Consider the following 16,698-nt stretch of genomic DNA (forward strand, 5'->3'; position numbering starts at 1 on the left):
CCCACAACTCAGAGCTCGGTGTTAAGCCCATGTCTTGTTAAACCTGCTTCGTGAAACGGACCTCAGGTGTCATATTTTTTTGGCGTCACTCCCCTAGACCACGTGAAACCCTGGGATCAGAAGACCAAAAATCATGTCACGGTTCCCAGACCGTCCATCGTGGAAACGTACAACAGATTCATGCGAAGTGTGGATCTTATGGATGCTGTCTGCCCTGTACAAATACAGCTTCAAAACCAGAAGATGGTACTTGTATATCTGGTGGCATAGTGTCACAGTGGCAGTCATCAATGCTTGGTCCCTGCACCGAAGAATCCTGAAGGAACTGCATCTGGGAAAAATGGCATGGCCCTCTGAAGATTCCAGGCATCAGTGGGCTTTTCCCTGGTAAGTACAGGAAAAGCAAAATCAGGGTTGGTAGACCACCCTCCTCTCCACAAGCATCCTCTCCACCACACTCCTCACCACCACCACCACCAACACAGAGGAGGTGATGATTGATCAGTGTGGATGTGAGGAGAGATATTGTCAACAATTTCCCATCCTGGGAAAAGCGACAAATGTGCAAGCACTGCACAGGACACTTTTCCCACATAAACTGTGGAAAATGCAACGTCCATCTCTGCCTGAACAAGGACAGGAACTGTTTCCATGATTACCACATGGCATGGTTAAAGAAATGCCACTGGAAACATATTCAGAGTAGTACGTAACGACATTTCTATGACAAGCAACAACGCACCTCCATATCATCATTTAGCAAATCCATGCTCCCGTTGTCTCCACTCCTTTGACCAACGCCTCTTCTTTTTTTAAACATGTTTTCTCTGATAAATACACACCACAAATGATCGTCATTGCATCCTCTTCATCTGCCATGTTTGTTGATTCAGGAATCACGTTTCATCTCGAGAGGTTTCACGAGATTTCCCATCTGATCTGGGGGATGTTTGCGAGGAAAATGAGTTCATGTGTAGATGTTGCCAAGTGGCTGCACACCACACACGGTACGACCAAGACTGTTAAACCTGTGATTATTTATTGCCGTGTGTGTGGTCTCTTAGGTTTGGGAAATCTGCCGACAATTTTATAAGCCTGCCGTTTTATAAGCCTGCTCTAGAAAGGAACAATTCTAAGAAAAATCTTATATTTTGAGGAATTCTAAGGTTTTTTTTAAGAGTGACATCACTAAGAGCTACTTTTAGCCTGAGGATGCTTTGTGAAAATGGGCACAGGTTGATTGCAGTCCAGCGAACACGAGGAGACACAGCGGAGAGGCACAACAAGGAGGCAAGATGACGAGACACGCTGACGAGATGAACTGAAGAACACAACTGAGGGAGAGGATCTAAATACACAAGTAAGGGGAGCACACAAGTGGAACACAACGATAGGAGCAGACAGAGGGAGAAGGCCATTGGTTAATTGGAAACATGAGGTGACACACACAGCGGCAGACACAGAGACCTGACACCCATAGTACGAACTTGTTTTTATTTAGACTACGTTCCTGAAGTCTTTTTTGATACTGTATGCAGTGCTTTGTTGTTTAACCTGACTTGGGAGGGAGTTCCATTCCTGCATGGTTCTGTATGTTACTGAGCGTTAAGCTGCTGACGTTCTTGATTCAGAAGAATAAAACAACCTCCCACCACATGCCTTGTTGGATAATGGGGTGTGTCAGTACTGAAGGATAATCTTCTGTATAAGTTAAAAGTAGTTTTTGTTGTTCCATAACAAAACCATCAGTGAATACAGAGGCGCTTGGCCCGTTTGCCCGGTCCAATATGGCGGCGACATTAGCTCATTTGATGACGTCACCACACGTCACACCGGATGTACTGCTTAGTATCCGTCGCTGACCCGGATGTTGAAGTGCATCGAAAGTGAAGCGTAGGAAACTCAGTCACAATGGTTCGTGAAGATGAATTTATTATATTGTGCTTTCTAGCTGTAGTGAACCTTCGTATAACGGTTATATAGTTGATTGTCGCTTTGTGTATAATTATTTACCCTCCACAGTAGTTTTGAGGGAATTGTTGTCGTTTTAAAGCTGTTTGCTATGAATGTGATTAGTCACTGGAGCTAAAGCTAGTTAGCTTTCAGGTGCGCTGAGAAATAGACTGCTAAACGGATCTTTACGTGATTATAAGTTACTCACATGCCCTAAATATGTCTTAACCTAATGTGCGCGGGTGTTGTCGGTTGCAGAATACGCGGGGTGTCCGTTCTCAGCTGAAAGACAGCGTGCCGGTGGCTGGCTTCTGTCCACAGGGATCCTACGGGGTGCAGGACTCGCTGCGAAGCGGGTGAGCAATTACAAGAGTCTGGTGACACCAAGTGATGGCGCATATCTACCAACACTGTAATCTGGACATTTATCATCCTGCTGCTTAAAAGAAAATCATGATCATCACGCATTTCTACACAACAAAGCAAATATCTGTATTGATGTGGCGAGTCATAGTCTGCTTGGATGTAATATGTCTCTCTCTTGTCTTCAGATTATCTTTTTATAATAATAATGTATTTTCCTGCAAACTAATTTAACATAAACATGTCGGAATAATAACCTGCTTACTTTTGAAAAGATGACTGAAGAGCTTGATGGTCAGTTTAATCAATCAATCAAACTTTATTTCTATAGCCCTTTACAATCACCCAGTGGTATCCAAAGTGCTTTACAACCAAGCTATAAAAAAACCAATACATTAAGAAATAAATACAAGAATAATGCATAAAAACAATAAATAAAACACAGGTGCTGACTGTGGGAGGAGCGGCGGTGCTGCAGGTTGGTGAAGCCTTCCAGAAATTCATAAAAATAGAGCATACAGAATAAATACACTGCCCTAGACTGAGTTAAAAGCCAACTTAAAAAAGTGAGTTTTCAGCTTTGATTTAAAAATCAAATCAAAGCTTTAATGTGATTTTTTGCACTAATAACAATGTAAAAGGTTAATAAAAGTCCCCTTAATTTATATTACGTGCCTTTCAATAGTGTGTAAACATACAACAGGAACAACTTGTGGAGTTTGAAGTCATGCATTACCCACTGACACAGAATTGTTAGCTTTTAGGGGTCACATAACCGAAGTGAGGTGCTTTTTTTTTTTGTTTGTTTGTTTTTTTGATGTTCAAACATTGACTGTAACCTCGTGTTTTCTTCTCTTCCTCATCAGTTTCACAAGTGTGAAGAATGAGCTGATTCCCAGCCACCCGCTGGAGCTGTCAGAGAAAAATGTAGGTGACGTGGACTGAATGAAGCTGTTTGGACGTCCCCGCTTTGTGTCCGTCTCTGCTCACTCGTTCCTGTCTCTCTCTCTCTCTCTCTCTCTCACACACACACACACAGTTCCAGCAGAACCAGGACAAGATGAATCTGTCCTCGCTCAGAAACATTCAGGGTCTCCACGCTCCGCTCAAGCTGCAGATGGAATACCGAGCAGCCAGACAGGTAATGGAACGAAGACCTCTCTTACATGTGGCGTGATCTGTTCCAGCCTTGGAGCTTTATTGGGGGTGGAAGTTGCAACAATAATGGCGCGTCCTCCAGCAAATACGCGTTTAACTATGAATAATAATGAATCACGCAATGACGAAACGATATTGAAAGTCACGTCATGCTCATGGTTCTAAGAACCGCGATGAGGTGTAATCGCTCGAAAGATTGAGAATTTAAGGCGTACGAGCTGTAAACAGCAGAGGCTTTTATTTTGTCATTCAAAAACAAAAGGTTGCGTCCTGGCGTTGTGTGTGCACGCTTCTCACACCTGAAGATCTTCTGCTGGGAGTCACTCCCTAACGATGAGGCTTTTAATTTCTTTCCCTCGTTTAATTTCTGCAGGTGAAAAACCTTAAACAAACAAACACCAGTGGAACTATACAAAATATAATAAACACTTCAATCAGCAAAGTTACAGGAACATGGCATCACAATTATAGTCAATTCAACAAGTATCCAATATATTAAATACATTTACTTTAAAATACAAGCTATTTCAGTCAAGTTATTGCCAATTTCTAAATGAATAATTTAGCCAAAATAATCATGCTGGTATTTAATTCTTTAAGCAGTATAAAATACAATTATGATATTTGATGTAATATAAATATACATAACATTCTTTAAAGTGCATTTTAGTGGCTCAAGTATAATTCATCACAATAATTAGTTTTCTTTCAAAATAAATTACTCATCATATATACACGTTGATGTAGCAGCTCATTTTTACCCAAATAACAACAACAACGCAGTGAGATGTGATCGATCGTCTTAACGGGATCCGCCATCGCCGCGGTCCCACCGTAGTTTTCTCGTGGTCCCGCCAAAAAAACGACGGATGGTACGCAAACAACCGCGACCACCGGTTACATTTTCCCGTCATCCCTCTGTTGAGGTACCGAGCACCGAGGATTGGTCCGTGAGGAGCGACGACGCTGCCGTCTGCAACCAATCAGGTGGGGCCTATCGCCACGCTCCACTTCCCCTCAACCGCTCAATATTTAGTCCACAGTAAACCCTCCCGTTGTTGTTTACACGCGCCGCTTTGTGCTCACCGGTTGTTTTGTCCACTGCGTTTATTGAAACGCCGACACAACATGGCGGCTTCCACCGGGTGCAGACGCTCCTCTCAGTGGCCGGAGGACATTGGGCAGGACGCTGCTGTTCAGTGAGAAGGAGTCAGACGGCTGCTGCCACATCCTTTCCTCCCAGCGTCCTTCACAACCACACCTACATTTTAACCTACTTTCTGTGGGACCGCGCAACAAAGTTATGCCTGGGTGCACTTTTCCTTACTGTACCTCCTGCTCCGGAACGTACTGCGAGGTGGAACCACCACTCGTGTGATCCCAGCTGGTGTCTCCTCTCCTCTCCTCTCCTCTCCTCTCCTGGTCTTGACGTCTCTTCTCCTCTCCTCTCTCCTCTCATCTCCTTTTCTTAATGTCTCCTCTCCTCTCCTCTCCTGGTCTTGACGTCTCTTCTCCTCTCCTCTCTCCTCTCATCTCCTTTTCTTAATGTCTCCTCTCCTCTCCTCTCCTGGTCTTGACGTCTCCTCTCCTCTCTCCTCTCCTCTCCTCTCCTGGTCTTGACGTCTCTTCTCCTCTCCTCTCTCCTCTCATCTCCTTTTCTTAATGTCTCCTCTCCTCTCCTCTCCTGGTCTTGACGTCTCTTCTCCTCTCCTCTCTCCTCTCATCTCCTTTTCTTAATGTCTCCTCTCCTCTCCTCTCCTGGTCTTGACGTCTCCTCTCCTCTCTCCTCTCCTCTCCTCTCCTGGTCTTGACGTCTCTTCTCCTCTCCTCTCTCCTCTCATCTCCTTTTCTTAATGTCTCCTCTCCTCTCCTCTCCTGGTCTTGACGTCTCCTCTCCTCTCTCCTCTCCTCTCCTCTCCTGGTCTTGACGTCTCTTCTCCTCTCCTCTCTCCTCTCATCTCCTTTTCTTAATGTCTCCTCTCCTCTCCTCTCCTGGTCTTGACGTCTGCTCTCCTCTCCTCTCCTGGTCTTAACATCTCTTCTCCTCTCCTCTCTCCTCTCCTCTCCTTTTCTTAATGTCTCCTCTCCTCTCCTCTCCTGGTCTTAACGTCTCTTCTCCTCTCCTCTCCTCTCCTCTCCTCTCCTCTCCTCTCCTCTCCTCTCCTCTCCTCCCCTCTCCTCTCCTGGTCTTGACATCTGCTCTCCTCTCCTGGTCTTGACGTCTCTTCTCCTCTCCTCCCCTCTCCTCTCCTCTCTCCTCTCCTGGTCTTGACGTCTCTTCTCTCCTCTCCTCTCCTGGTCTTGACGTCTCCTCTCCTCTCCTCTCCTGGTCTTGACGTCTCCTCTCTCCTCTCCTCTCCTCTCCTCTCCTCTCCTCTCCTCCCCTCTCCTCTCCTGGTCTTGACATCTGCTCTCCTCTCCTGGTCTTGACGTCTCTTCTCCTCTCCTCCCCTCTCCTCTCCTCTCTCCTCTCCTGGTCTTGACGTCTCTTCTCTCCTCTCCTCTCCTGGTCTTGACGTCTCTTCTCTCCTCTCCTCTCCTGGTCTTGACGCCTGCTCTCCTCCTGCCTGCAGGTTCAGCGCCTGCCGTTCCTGCCGAGCTCTCACCTGGCTCTGGACACTCTGAGAGGAAGTGACGAGTCCATTGGCTTCGAGGACATCCTCAACGGTGAGATGCTCTTCTTCCTCATTCTCATCCTCCACCTCTTTCTCCTGACTTCCTCTTCCACATCCTCCTCTTTCCACTTCCTCTTTTGCCGTCGTCCTTTTCCCCTTTCCTTGTTTGTCTTCCTCCTCCTTCTCCTTCGTCCACCAACTATTTCTCCTCCTTTGTCTTCCTCTTCCTTCTCCTTCGTCCACCAACTATTTCTCCTCCTTTGTCTTCCTCTTCCTTCTCCTTCGTCCACCAACTATTTCTCCTCCTTTGTCTTCCTCTTCCTTCATCTTCCTCCTCATCCTGATATTTGTGTTGTCCTCCTCCTTCATCTTCCTCCTCCTCCTCTTTGATCTTCCTCCTGACCTCTGTGTCCTCCAGATCCCGGCCAGAGCGAGATGATGGGCGAGCCTCACATGATGGTGGAATACAAGCTGGGAATGTTGTAACAGAAGACGCTTCAGTTTATGTTCATTTGCTCATTAATTCCTTCACCTTGGAGAGTTTCAGGTTCCAATCTGCCGGGCAGGAAACCCTTTGATGTGTGTGTGTTGTTGAAATCAGCCAATCAAGGCTGCTTTTCTATCCTTTCTAATAAAGTTCATAACGTTCCTCCTGATTTAGACTCGTCGTTTTTTTGAAACGTTTGAAATCTGCTCTGGTCTCAGTTTATTACTCGTATATTTTTATGAGAAGCAGACACAATAAAGATTCTTTATTTTGGTTGCTGAGAAAAAAATCCACATTTTCCTTGGTCTGGCTGGAAAAGAGCTTCTTATGGGTCGGTTTTGCTTGTGTTTGTAGTTTGATTACTTTTTAATCACAAAGTAACCCATAGTATATCAGGAATTCCAAAACAATGTCGACTACAACAGGCTAAAAATACATATATCATTTAATTATACTGAAAAATACATGCTGGGATCACTCTCCCTCACAGTTGAACCGTTTTCACACATTTTCTAAGACGATTGTATTTCATCTGGAAAAGAATCAGTTATAAACAAAGTACAGCAGCTGTTTTGAGTGTTTATGTTTGTTCTCCAGCAGCGGTGGGCAGTTAAGTCTTAGAAGAGCCACACAAGAATGTAAATATGTTTCTTTAGTAAACAGACTCATGGTTTTGACTCATGGTGTTCAAATTGTACATTTAGAAGAATCTTACTCTCATAAATCACAGAATTCACCCGTCGCTCAGTTTGGTTGTTTATTTTGTCCCTGTGGGGTTATATTTGTGCCAAAATTCTGAGCGAGCGATGGGAACATTTGAGCGCAAAAAAATTAATTGCGCAAGCACACTAAAAGCATTTTGAGGAAATATGTAAATTGCGCAAAGACAAACTTGGGATTGCGCTCAAAAATCATTTCTGCGCTCAGATTCTTCCTCTGCGCGCTCAACCTCTCTCTCTCTCGCTCAACCTCTCTCTCTCTCGCTCAACCTCTCTCTCTCTCTCTCTCGCTCGCTCGCTCAAATCTCTATGAAGTAGAGGAAGTGCCTCATAACCAACGAAGAAGAAAAAGAAGAAGAAGAGGGAAAAACAAACTGCGGGGGAAAACATGTTGTAATCCAGGATCGTTATCTTTAGTTTTCCTTATTTCTGTTTTCCCGCAGTTTGTTTTTCCCTCTTCTTCTTCGTTGGTTATGAGGCACTTCCAGAATCCGAAGCAGCCAATCAGAGTTCAACGCCCGCCCCAAATTTCTGTGATTGGTGGACAACCGTGTGTGTCACATTTGGGCTTTGCACATTTTGAGCGAGCGCACAGCAGGACTTGAGCGCGGACGTGGAGAGATTTGAGCGAGCGAGAGAGAGAGAGGTTGAGCGAGAGAGAGAGAGAGGTTGAGCGCGAGAGAGAGAGAGGTTGAGCGAGAGAGAGAGAGGTTGAGCGAGAGAGAGAGAGAGAGGTTGAGCGAGAGAGAGAGAGAGGTTGAGCACAGAGGAAGAATCTGAGCGCAGAAATGATTTTTGAGCGCAATCTCAAGTTTGTCTTTGCGCAATTTAAATATTTCCTCAAAATGCTTTTAGTGTGCTTGCACAATTAATGTTTTTGCGCTCAAATTTTCCCATCGCTCGCTCAGAATTTTGGCACAAATATAACTCCATACCTGTGTATTTATTATTTTTATGTCTGTATTTCACTAACTTGTTGCAGACACTATTCACCCAAATTGCCCGAAATTTTCCAGGAGGATTATTTTCCCCATGTTCCACTCGATTTTGAGAGCGATTGGGTCAAAGGTCAAATCGCGCTAGTGAAGGTAACAAATATAATGGAGCATGAAAAGGAGACGGCTGGACTTGGACTTGACATAACCTAATAGAAAACAAGAAAAAATGAGTGACTTGATCTCATGTCTGATAACGACCACAATCAACTACTGACTGTCCAATGAACGGAAAACGTGGTTCTTACATGCAAATTAAATAAAAAGAAAAAAAACACTAATAGTGTATTATGTGTGTGAATGCAAAAATCGTCTGGAGCCTCTTCTGTGTAGACTTGGCGTGTTCTCCCTCCTGCTCACGAGACCAACCAGTGTCCTGAGATTACTCACGAATATCTTCCTGTGTGTTTACAGTGGCTTGCTGAAGTATTCACACCCCTTGAACTTTTCCACATTTTGTCACATCACACGCCACAAACATAAATATATTTTCTTGGAATTTGATGTGAAAGACCAACACAAAGTGTCACACAATTGTGAAGTACAAAAAAAATTATACATGACTTAAAAAAATTTTCACGAATAAAAAACTGAAAAGTGCAGCGTTGAAAAAGTGTCCAGCCCCCTTTTGTCTGAGTGCAACCAATTGGAAACGCAATGCAATCTAATTCGACTGAGCTTGAGCTGTTTTTGCAAAGAAGAATGGGCAAAAATCTCAGGCTCCAGATGTGCAAAGCTGGTAGAGACAAACCCCAAAAGACTTGCACCAAAAGGCGGTTCCACAAAGTATTGACTCTCTCTCTCTCTCTCTCTCTCTCGCTCGCTCAAATCTCTCCACCTCCGCTCAAGTTCTGCTGTGCGCTCGCTCAAAATGTGCAAAGCCCAAATGTGACAGACACGGTTGTCCACCAATCACAGAAATTTGGGGCGGGCGTTGAACTCTGATTGGTTACTTCGGTTTCTGGAAGTGCCTCATAACCAACGAAGAAGAAGAAGAGGGAAAAACAAACTGCGGGAAAACAGAAATAAGGAAAACTAAAGACAATGATCCTGGATTACAACATGTTTTCCCCCGCAGTTTGTTTTTCCCTCTTCTTCTTCCTTTTCTTCTTCGTTGGTTATGAGGCACTTCCTCTACTTCATAGAGATTTGAGCGAGCGAGAGCGAGAGAGAGAGGTTGAGCGAGAGAGAGAGAGAGGTTGAGCACGCAGAGGAAGAATCTGAGCGCAGAAATGATTTTTGAGCGCGCAATCTCAAGTTTGTCTTTGCGCAATTTAAATATTTCCTCAAAATGCTTTTAGTGCGCTTGCGCAATTAATTTTTTTGCGCTCAAATGTTCCCATCGCTCGCTCAGAATTTTGGCACAAATATAACCCCATACAAGGGGTATGAATACTTTTTGCAAGCCACTGTATGCGTGTGTGTTTCCCACGTGGTCCGTGCACACCCTGCAGTAGCAGCTCTGTACCTGATGGTGTCGCCTCCGAGCTTGGTATAACCCCCCCCCCCCCACAAAAAAGCTCCATCTCTGGCCGATGAAACATTTCCTCTTCCTTAAAACAAAACAAAAAAAAGAAAATCCCAGATGGCTGCCAGCTCAGCCTCCCGGCAGAGTGAGCGACGAGGCAACAATGTGAACGTGTGACTCGGCCTCCCTGTGTTTTCGTTGACGCTCCGACTGCGGCGCAGGGGAAGAGAGAAACAGGAGAAAGGCTTGCTCGCAGACTTTGAAGCTAAACTTGGATAGCGTCTCTCCGTGCGAGATCTAGTCTGTGAAGGATTTCTCACAGGCACTGAATGAAAAGTGCGCGTATGAGACGTGTTGATAATGCATTCAATCAAATCCTTCTCTCTCAATAACGTCACTCAGTAATCAGAAGTCATTGGAGGCGGTGACGACTGCTGCTGTCTATCCTGCAGTACATTATCTCATTCAGACCTTTTATTTCCATGTGACTTCTCATGAGCTAAAATAGGAAATCAAGGTCATGAGGATGAAGTGAGTCATTTATTTTCTTCATTCTTAACGTCACAACAAACAGCAGTTATATAAAGCAACGACTGTTAATCGAAGTTTATAAAAACGCCGTTGTAAATGAAATTATGAGACTATAAAAGTTCCCGAACAATCGTGAGACACAAGGTTCTTAATTAGTCAAGGATGAAGCCGATTCTCCTCCGGGAGGCGAGTCAGTGATTCAGACGCACGGGGAAGATCGTGAAGGGGACGAGGAGGGACACGTTTAGGTAAATGACGTCCTCATTGAGTCAAGACGCAAGATAGGACGACGTCACATCCATCTTTTACCCTCTGCATCGCCCTCGGGGCGGTCGAGTCCATCTCAGCCGAGGAGGGACAGTTTGAAGGAGCCATTGATGCTTATTGTTGCCATTTTATTTACTTTATTTAGATTTTTTTTTGGTGCATTATTTGGAAATTTGGTGGTAATTAGTAACAATGGCCAAATGAAGTCTTTACTTTCTGATGGAGCTGTCTGCCTTACAAACGTTACAAAGCACATTTTATTGCCAGTCTTTCGTCAAACCAAGAGCGCCACCCGGTGGAGTCGGTGGCTCACGACGCTTCATGAAGCTTCATGTGGCCATCAGTGGTAATCAGACTGGTTGTGTGTGGAGGGCAGAGGTGACAGGAAGAGGAAGTCACAGTTCTCAGCAGGTCACGGCTAATTTATACAACTTTCTTCGACTAAACGGCAAGTCGACTGACTGGACGTTGTGTTTCTCGGTGTGCGTCGGGTCACTCCTGCTCCACCTCCAGTAACGTCAATACCTGGACACTGGGAATCATTACGACGTGTTTTGAGATGAAATCAGTGGAAAAGCTTTGGGAGCAGTTTGGGACTCAAACCGGGGATTTTTGTTTTATTACATTTTTTTTTAAATTGTGAGTGAGGGGTACAAATCCACTCCCCCACCAAGTTGTATTCACGAGTTTCCACCACTTCAAATTCTCAGGCTTGACGCCCCGGACTCGTCGGGGGGTCAAGGTCGCTGGAGAAACCCGGGACCCTCGTATCGTCTCTCTGTTTCCGAGCTGCAGCTCGTCCTCCGTTTCAGATTGTTCTGACGCTGCACTCCACCCAGGTGACGGCTGACGGAGGACAAATAATCTGAATTCCTCATCTCTTTTGTCTGGGCTGAATCACCTCGCCGGCTCTGTTCCTGCTGCTGACAGCACATTCTGCTCTGCGTGTGGTTTCATGCGGCAGGAGAGTCTGATTCCTCCTCCTGCACATGGAAAAGTCAACAAACAGCCGGAAACAATCGCCTCAGTTCTTCCTCGTCAACATGTAAACATGAAGGTGTGAAGCGAAACCCGTTAGGACTCTTTAATTTCCTCCACTGTGAGTTTACAGGATGATTCACGATGATTAGAGTGAGTTACCGCGAGACTTGAGTTTCACCGGCGCGCGATTTGAGCTGAAGCTGATGCTTCGTTCAAAGACTGTCGGAAATTTCATGATCTTCAACTCCGACGACACAACTCAGTAGTTTCCTGTCTGAAATAGTCAAATGCCTCTGTAGTTCACTCTGCAAATGACATGTGGTTTTACAAGAAGCCTTTTTAAACTCGATTTATTTAAATTTTGTACAATATGCCATTTACACTTTGTTTCAGTTGCAAATAAAAATAAGTTACCTCCAAAAAACCAAAACAACAACATAGTGGTTATAGCAGGAAGGATGTAGGTTTGAGTTTGAACCTGGCCTTTGTGTCTGCATGGTTTTTTGTTTTTTAATAACTTTTCGTCACACAGTCCAAAAATATGCATGTGAAGTTAGTAACTAATAGTTTACTTAATTGTTTTCTCTTCGATGTATCGGGGCTTGATGATAATGATGATGATGATGATGATGGACCCTGCCTTCACTCATTGAAACACCTCCAGGGGGCTAAATTGTGTTTCAGATGATGATATTCACAATGTGTTCCTCAGAGATACAATGGGAGGCTGGATGCACCCTGAACAGACTGGTGGCAGACAATCTCACACATTTACACTCATACACTCCGACTGGCAACTTCAGTGTTGCCAGTTAACCTCCGAACCTTTTGATTCAATTTTTGCTTCATTTAAAGTGCAATCAGGTTTCCTGTCATATGCAAAGTCCATTCTAAATGAGTTCTTTTGAATTTTAATGTGCAACAATATAATTTAAGCTCTTTCAAAAGTAATTGAAACATTTTATAAAGTGTCAGTAATGTAGTAAACTAGTGGAGAGTGGTGTAAGATGACCAACTTTTTAGTTACGTCATCCAGGAGGTAAAGAATAATGACACAGAGATAGAATGAAAACATCTTCCTTTATTTCAGGATGTCTGCTGTCAAATGAAACGATCAGAAATCATCAATGACAAAGCCGCTCAAAATAATGACTTGTCACAATAAAAGGCTCCTGTGAACTCAACTTACCTGATTTACTGAACAGGCACATGTTGTGTTAATGAACAGTTCTGAACTTGTGAGAACAAAACACCAGTTTGTTTAAAAAACCATTTATTCAACACAGACATTGAGTATTGCAGCTGTCAGGGTTGCAGGGGAATAAAATGTGTTCCTCCAGACCGTTCAGGTTGAGGAAGCTTCTTCAACTCATCATTCTGTCGGAAAGACGCCACTTCCCTTTCCTTGAATACAAACGGAAGTTGAAATACATCAGAGGCCATTAGACCGGTGGCTCACTTTACCCCACAGCCACCAGTTTGAGGGAAAACGGTCCAGCTAAGAAATTCATTCTAATCTTTAGTGAAGTGATTCACGTGACTTTATGCGTTAGCAAGTCACCAACATGTATATTAGATTATTATAGACCTGGATAAATCTGCTTTGGCATAATAGTTATTACCTGTGAAGCAGAAAATTTACTTTGACAAGCAAAAACAGTGTTTTGTATGAAAGAAAAAAGACGAACCCATCCCATCATTCCTGCTTCACAACAAGATGGAAATGATGGGTGGTTTCTAATTTATGCTCATATGAAAGAATCTGTGTTCACCTGGATACAAGGCATACAATGCATAAAAAAGTGGATGATGCATTGTATGTATTCTAAATATAGCAGCTATGCTTCTGAATCTCTGCACGTTTCTTACTGTTTAAAGAAAGTTTGGTTTGTTTTTTGCCTGTCACAGTCTCTTATTCTTGTTCTTGAGGAATTTCATGTTTTTCGCCATAAAAGTGCCTTGAAATGACGATTGACATTCATTCACAAAAGAAAAGGACAAACAACATTCAACACAAAGCAAACGTTTCCAAACGTCTGAATTATGTTTGGCAGTATTGAATTCAAATTGAATTGAGTTGGATCATGATGTCCAACAAATGTCTTTGTTTTAATTTATCAATAAGAGAACGTCACGTGTTGTAGCTGTCGGTATAACGTTTATATTTATGGTATAACCAGTTTTGTAGAGGGGGGAAGACCGGAAATGACCATATATGGTCACTTGACCCATAAGGGGTGGAAATAGAAATGCACAAAGGGAAGGTGGAGTTTACGAGCTGCACGTGAATGCAACGAGAGAGAGAGAGAGAGAGAGAGAGAGAGAGAGAGAGAGAGAGAGAGAGAGAGAGAGAGAGCGAGCGAGAGAGAGAGAGAGAGAGAGAGAGAGAGAGAGAGAGGTTCATTCTTCCTCCGTGCTGCTCTGTCGTGTCGGGGAGGGAGAAATAGAGGAAGAGGAAGGAAGATGGTTTCTAGCGACGCTCCTCCCGCGTGCGCGCGCCTGTAGCGACTCTGCAGTCCGAGCGGGGCTCGGTCCGGTCCGGCACAGTCCCACCTCGGTCCTCCTGTGTACCTGAGCAGACCCCCCGTCCTCCTTCTCCTCCTCCTCCTCCTCCTCCTCCTCCTCACTCCGCAGCCAGCAGCACACCGGGACACATAAATGGGTGAGATGCGCTCTTCTTTCTTTTTTCTTTTCTTTTTTCCCCCCAGAATGGCCCTAAAATAGCCTCCGGGAGCGCCTCCCCTCTGCGCATCTGGATGTGCTGGAATCCAGATGTGCGCAGGGTTCAGCCTCTCCTCTCCTCTCCTCTCCTCTCCTCTCCTCTCCTCTCCTCTCCTCTCCTCTCCTCTCCTCTCCTCTCCTCTCCTCCTCCTCCTCCTCACGCGCATTTCTTCGTCCACCGCGCGTGGGAGGTGCGTGCGCGCGCGCGCGCGCGTGGCTCTCTCAGATTTGAGGGAAGCATTGATGAGTTGCAGATGTTGACACGTTTGCATTCACTCCGTGCCCGTCTCTCCGCACGCCGCGCACAGGAGGCGAAACGGGCCCCGTTGTGCGCGCGCCCCGCGCCGCCGCTTCCCACGGCTGTTGCGCACGATGCGCGTCGATTGATTGGCTGCAGATTTGCGGGGAAATGGACTCATCAGTCCGGCAGATGTCATTAGGGGGGGGGTTCAGACCCCCTCGTGCCACTTTCTTCTGATTTATTTATCGTCAAAGACGTTTCGCTTCTCTGCAGAGCAGCTCTGACTCACATCAGCTGCAGCTCTTCTTCCATATGGAGCCTCTTCCTCCTCCTCCTCCTCCTCCTCCTCCTCTTCCTCCACATACTTTCTCCCGGAGGTTTCACGCAGGTCCTTGGGGGGAAACTTCACACAGTTTCCACACTGCCAGTGGATCAGCAGGCAGGGATCCCTCTTCTAGCCCGTTGTAATTAACTTAATTACACATGATGTGTGAATATTTCCCTCCAAAGTTCTCCATTAGCGAAAAGCCACATTACAAGGGCTCTTAAAGGACCCAGGGGATGTTTATCTCTTTGGGCATGCAGTCTTTCAAAGGAATTTACTGGAGAGAAAACGTCACAGTTTGGTAGTGGGTTGCACTCCCGCCTCACTGCATTGAAAGTCCCCGGTCCGAGTCCCGGTGGATCTGGGAGGGCTCCCTGTGGGGTCTGCGTGTTCGGAGCCTGGGCCCGTTCACACTTAAACATGCCTTTCTGGTGATCAGACCACATGTGGCGAGACTGTATGGAGCGTTTGGGGTTCGACCACGAGCGACCGGAATGTGTTTCCACCTCCACTTCCCTTCTCAAACGGCTCTGCAGTGTTTGTTGTGAGTCACCCAGCCTGGGACGGCGTCCTCAACCCAGGCCGCGAAAAAAGTCCTTCGCCGCACGTGAATCACAGCTTCTCATAACTACATTTCACTTTTCACACCAGTGCGCTTTTCATAACATATTGGTTCCTAAAATCTTTCCACTTCCAGTCGCCGAAGTTCTGCTTTCCTAAAGTTGTTTATATTTCGCGGCAGGAGTTGTGAGCTGTCAGGCGAGCTTCATATTCTTTTTTCTATATGCTTGACATTAAAGTCCCAGTGAAATGTAAAACACTGCTTTGCAAAAAACGATAGTTGGGCTACTACTTCTAAGGTTCCTCCGACTCTGCCCCACCACTGTTGTCGCATTACAAAGTTATTAGAATTTTGAATCTCCAGCCGAGGAAGTCGGGGGAATCCTTCTTCGTGAGCGTGACGTCAAGAGATGTGCAGATCTCCATCTGTTGTGTTTATATCGGCTTGTTTCCTCTTAAATATCCAAGTTTTAACACTGTTTTGAAGTTATAGTCGGCGTTTTATGAGCCTTGAGGAAAGATTGAGCCTGGAAGAGACCAGAGAGAGGAGGAAAGGAGCACAGGCGCTAGCCGTTTGCTCGGGCGGCTAGCCGCTAGCGGCTAGCTCGGGCGACTAGTAGACGATCAAGTAATACCTGGACTCATCTTCGGTGATTCCGCAGTCAGAAAAGCGCTTCGACGTGATCCAGGAAGTCGTTCTGCCAAAAGTCAGGAGCCTCAAAGCCTCAAAGGTGAAAACTGGCGGCTGCTGAGGCGAGGAGACGAGGAGACGAGGACGAATGGAGGACGAAGCGTCTTCTGCTTCCTCAAACATGTTCCAGACGGGGTCACCGATGGCAGAACCACCTTCTGTGTCTTCTTCATCAATCACTGGGTTTGAAATGACCATGATGATGAAATATGGTTAAATTCAGCCTCTTCGTGGTCAAAACTCTGATCCTCCATAATGTAAACACAACTTGGGCGTGTGCACAACCAGTGACATCACTCTATTATTGTCAGAAGCTCCGCCCAGCAGAGGAAATACCAACGTTTAGCGGCTATTTTCTCGCAGATTGCCGTGTTTTAACATTTTACCCTTCGGCCAGTTAGCATAAAAAATGTCCCTAGAAGCGACAGCCAGAGTGTTTTGGAGGTGGAATTTTCATTTCACTGGGACTTTAAGGATTTTGAGCACTTGCCCTTTGGTGTTTTTACTTGCCCGGACAAATTTTGACTTGCCCAAAGTTGAGTGTAAATGAATAATCTTATAATGTATGAATTCCACCAACATAACTTTTTACGTAAAAACACTTGTAGTTTCTTTAATAATC

The 16,698-nt window shown here is 45.2% G+C and overlaps 2 protein-coding genes across 3 annotated transcripts in view; both read left to right on the plus strand.

Annotated features, from left to right (window-relative positions):
* Positions 1-1,863: 1,863 nt before the first annotated feature.
* pomp (proteasome maturation protein) lies at positions 1,864-6,745 on the plus strand. The gene is made up of 6 exons (XM_080514894.1): positions 1,864-1,914; positions 2,212-2,309; positions 3,183-3,243; positions 3,356-3,457; positions 6,048-6,141; positions 6,508-6,745. The coding sequence occupies exons 1-6, from the start codon at positions 1,912-1,914 to the stop codon at positions 6,573-6,575; spliced, it is 426 nt and encodes a 141-aa protein (XP_080371020.1). The 5' UTR covers positions 1,864-1,911; the 3' UTR covers positions 6,576-6,745.
* A 7,209-nt stretch (positions 6,746-13,954) lies between these two features.
* sh3kbp1 (SH3-domain kinase binding protein 1) overlaps positions 13,955-16,698 on the plus strand; it is a 49,362-nt gene continuing 46,618 nt past the window's right edge. For both annotated transcript variants that reach the window (XM_080514892.1, XM_080514893.1), the window contains exon 1: positions 13,955-14,199. In XM_080514892.1, the coding sequence (XP_080371018.1) occupies positions 14,196-14,199 (4 nt within the window). In that variant the 5' untranslated portion in view covers positions 13,955-14,195. The remainder of the gene's footprint in view (positions 14,200-16,698) is intronic.

This window comes from Blennius ocellaris (assembly GCF_963422515.1).
Source record: "Blennius ocellaris genome assembly, chromosome: 19".
Taxonomy (NCBI): domain Eukaryota; kingdom Metazoa; phylum Chordata; class Actinopteri; order Blenniiformes; family Blenniidae; genus Blennius; species Blennius ocellaris.

Coding starts and splice junctions, on each gene's coding strand:
- pomp (XM_080514894.1), top strand. Junction 3,244..3,355: donor TGGAGCTGTCAGAGAAAAAT/GTAGGTGACGTG, acceptor ACACACACACAG/TTCCAGCAGAACCAGGACAA. Junction 3,458..6,047: donor AATACCGAGCAGCCAGACAG/GTAATGGAACGA, acceptor TCCTGCCTGCAG/GTTCAGCGCCTGCCGTTCCT.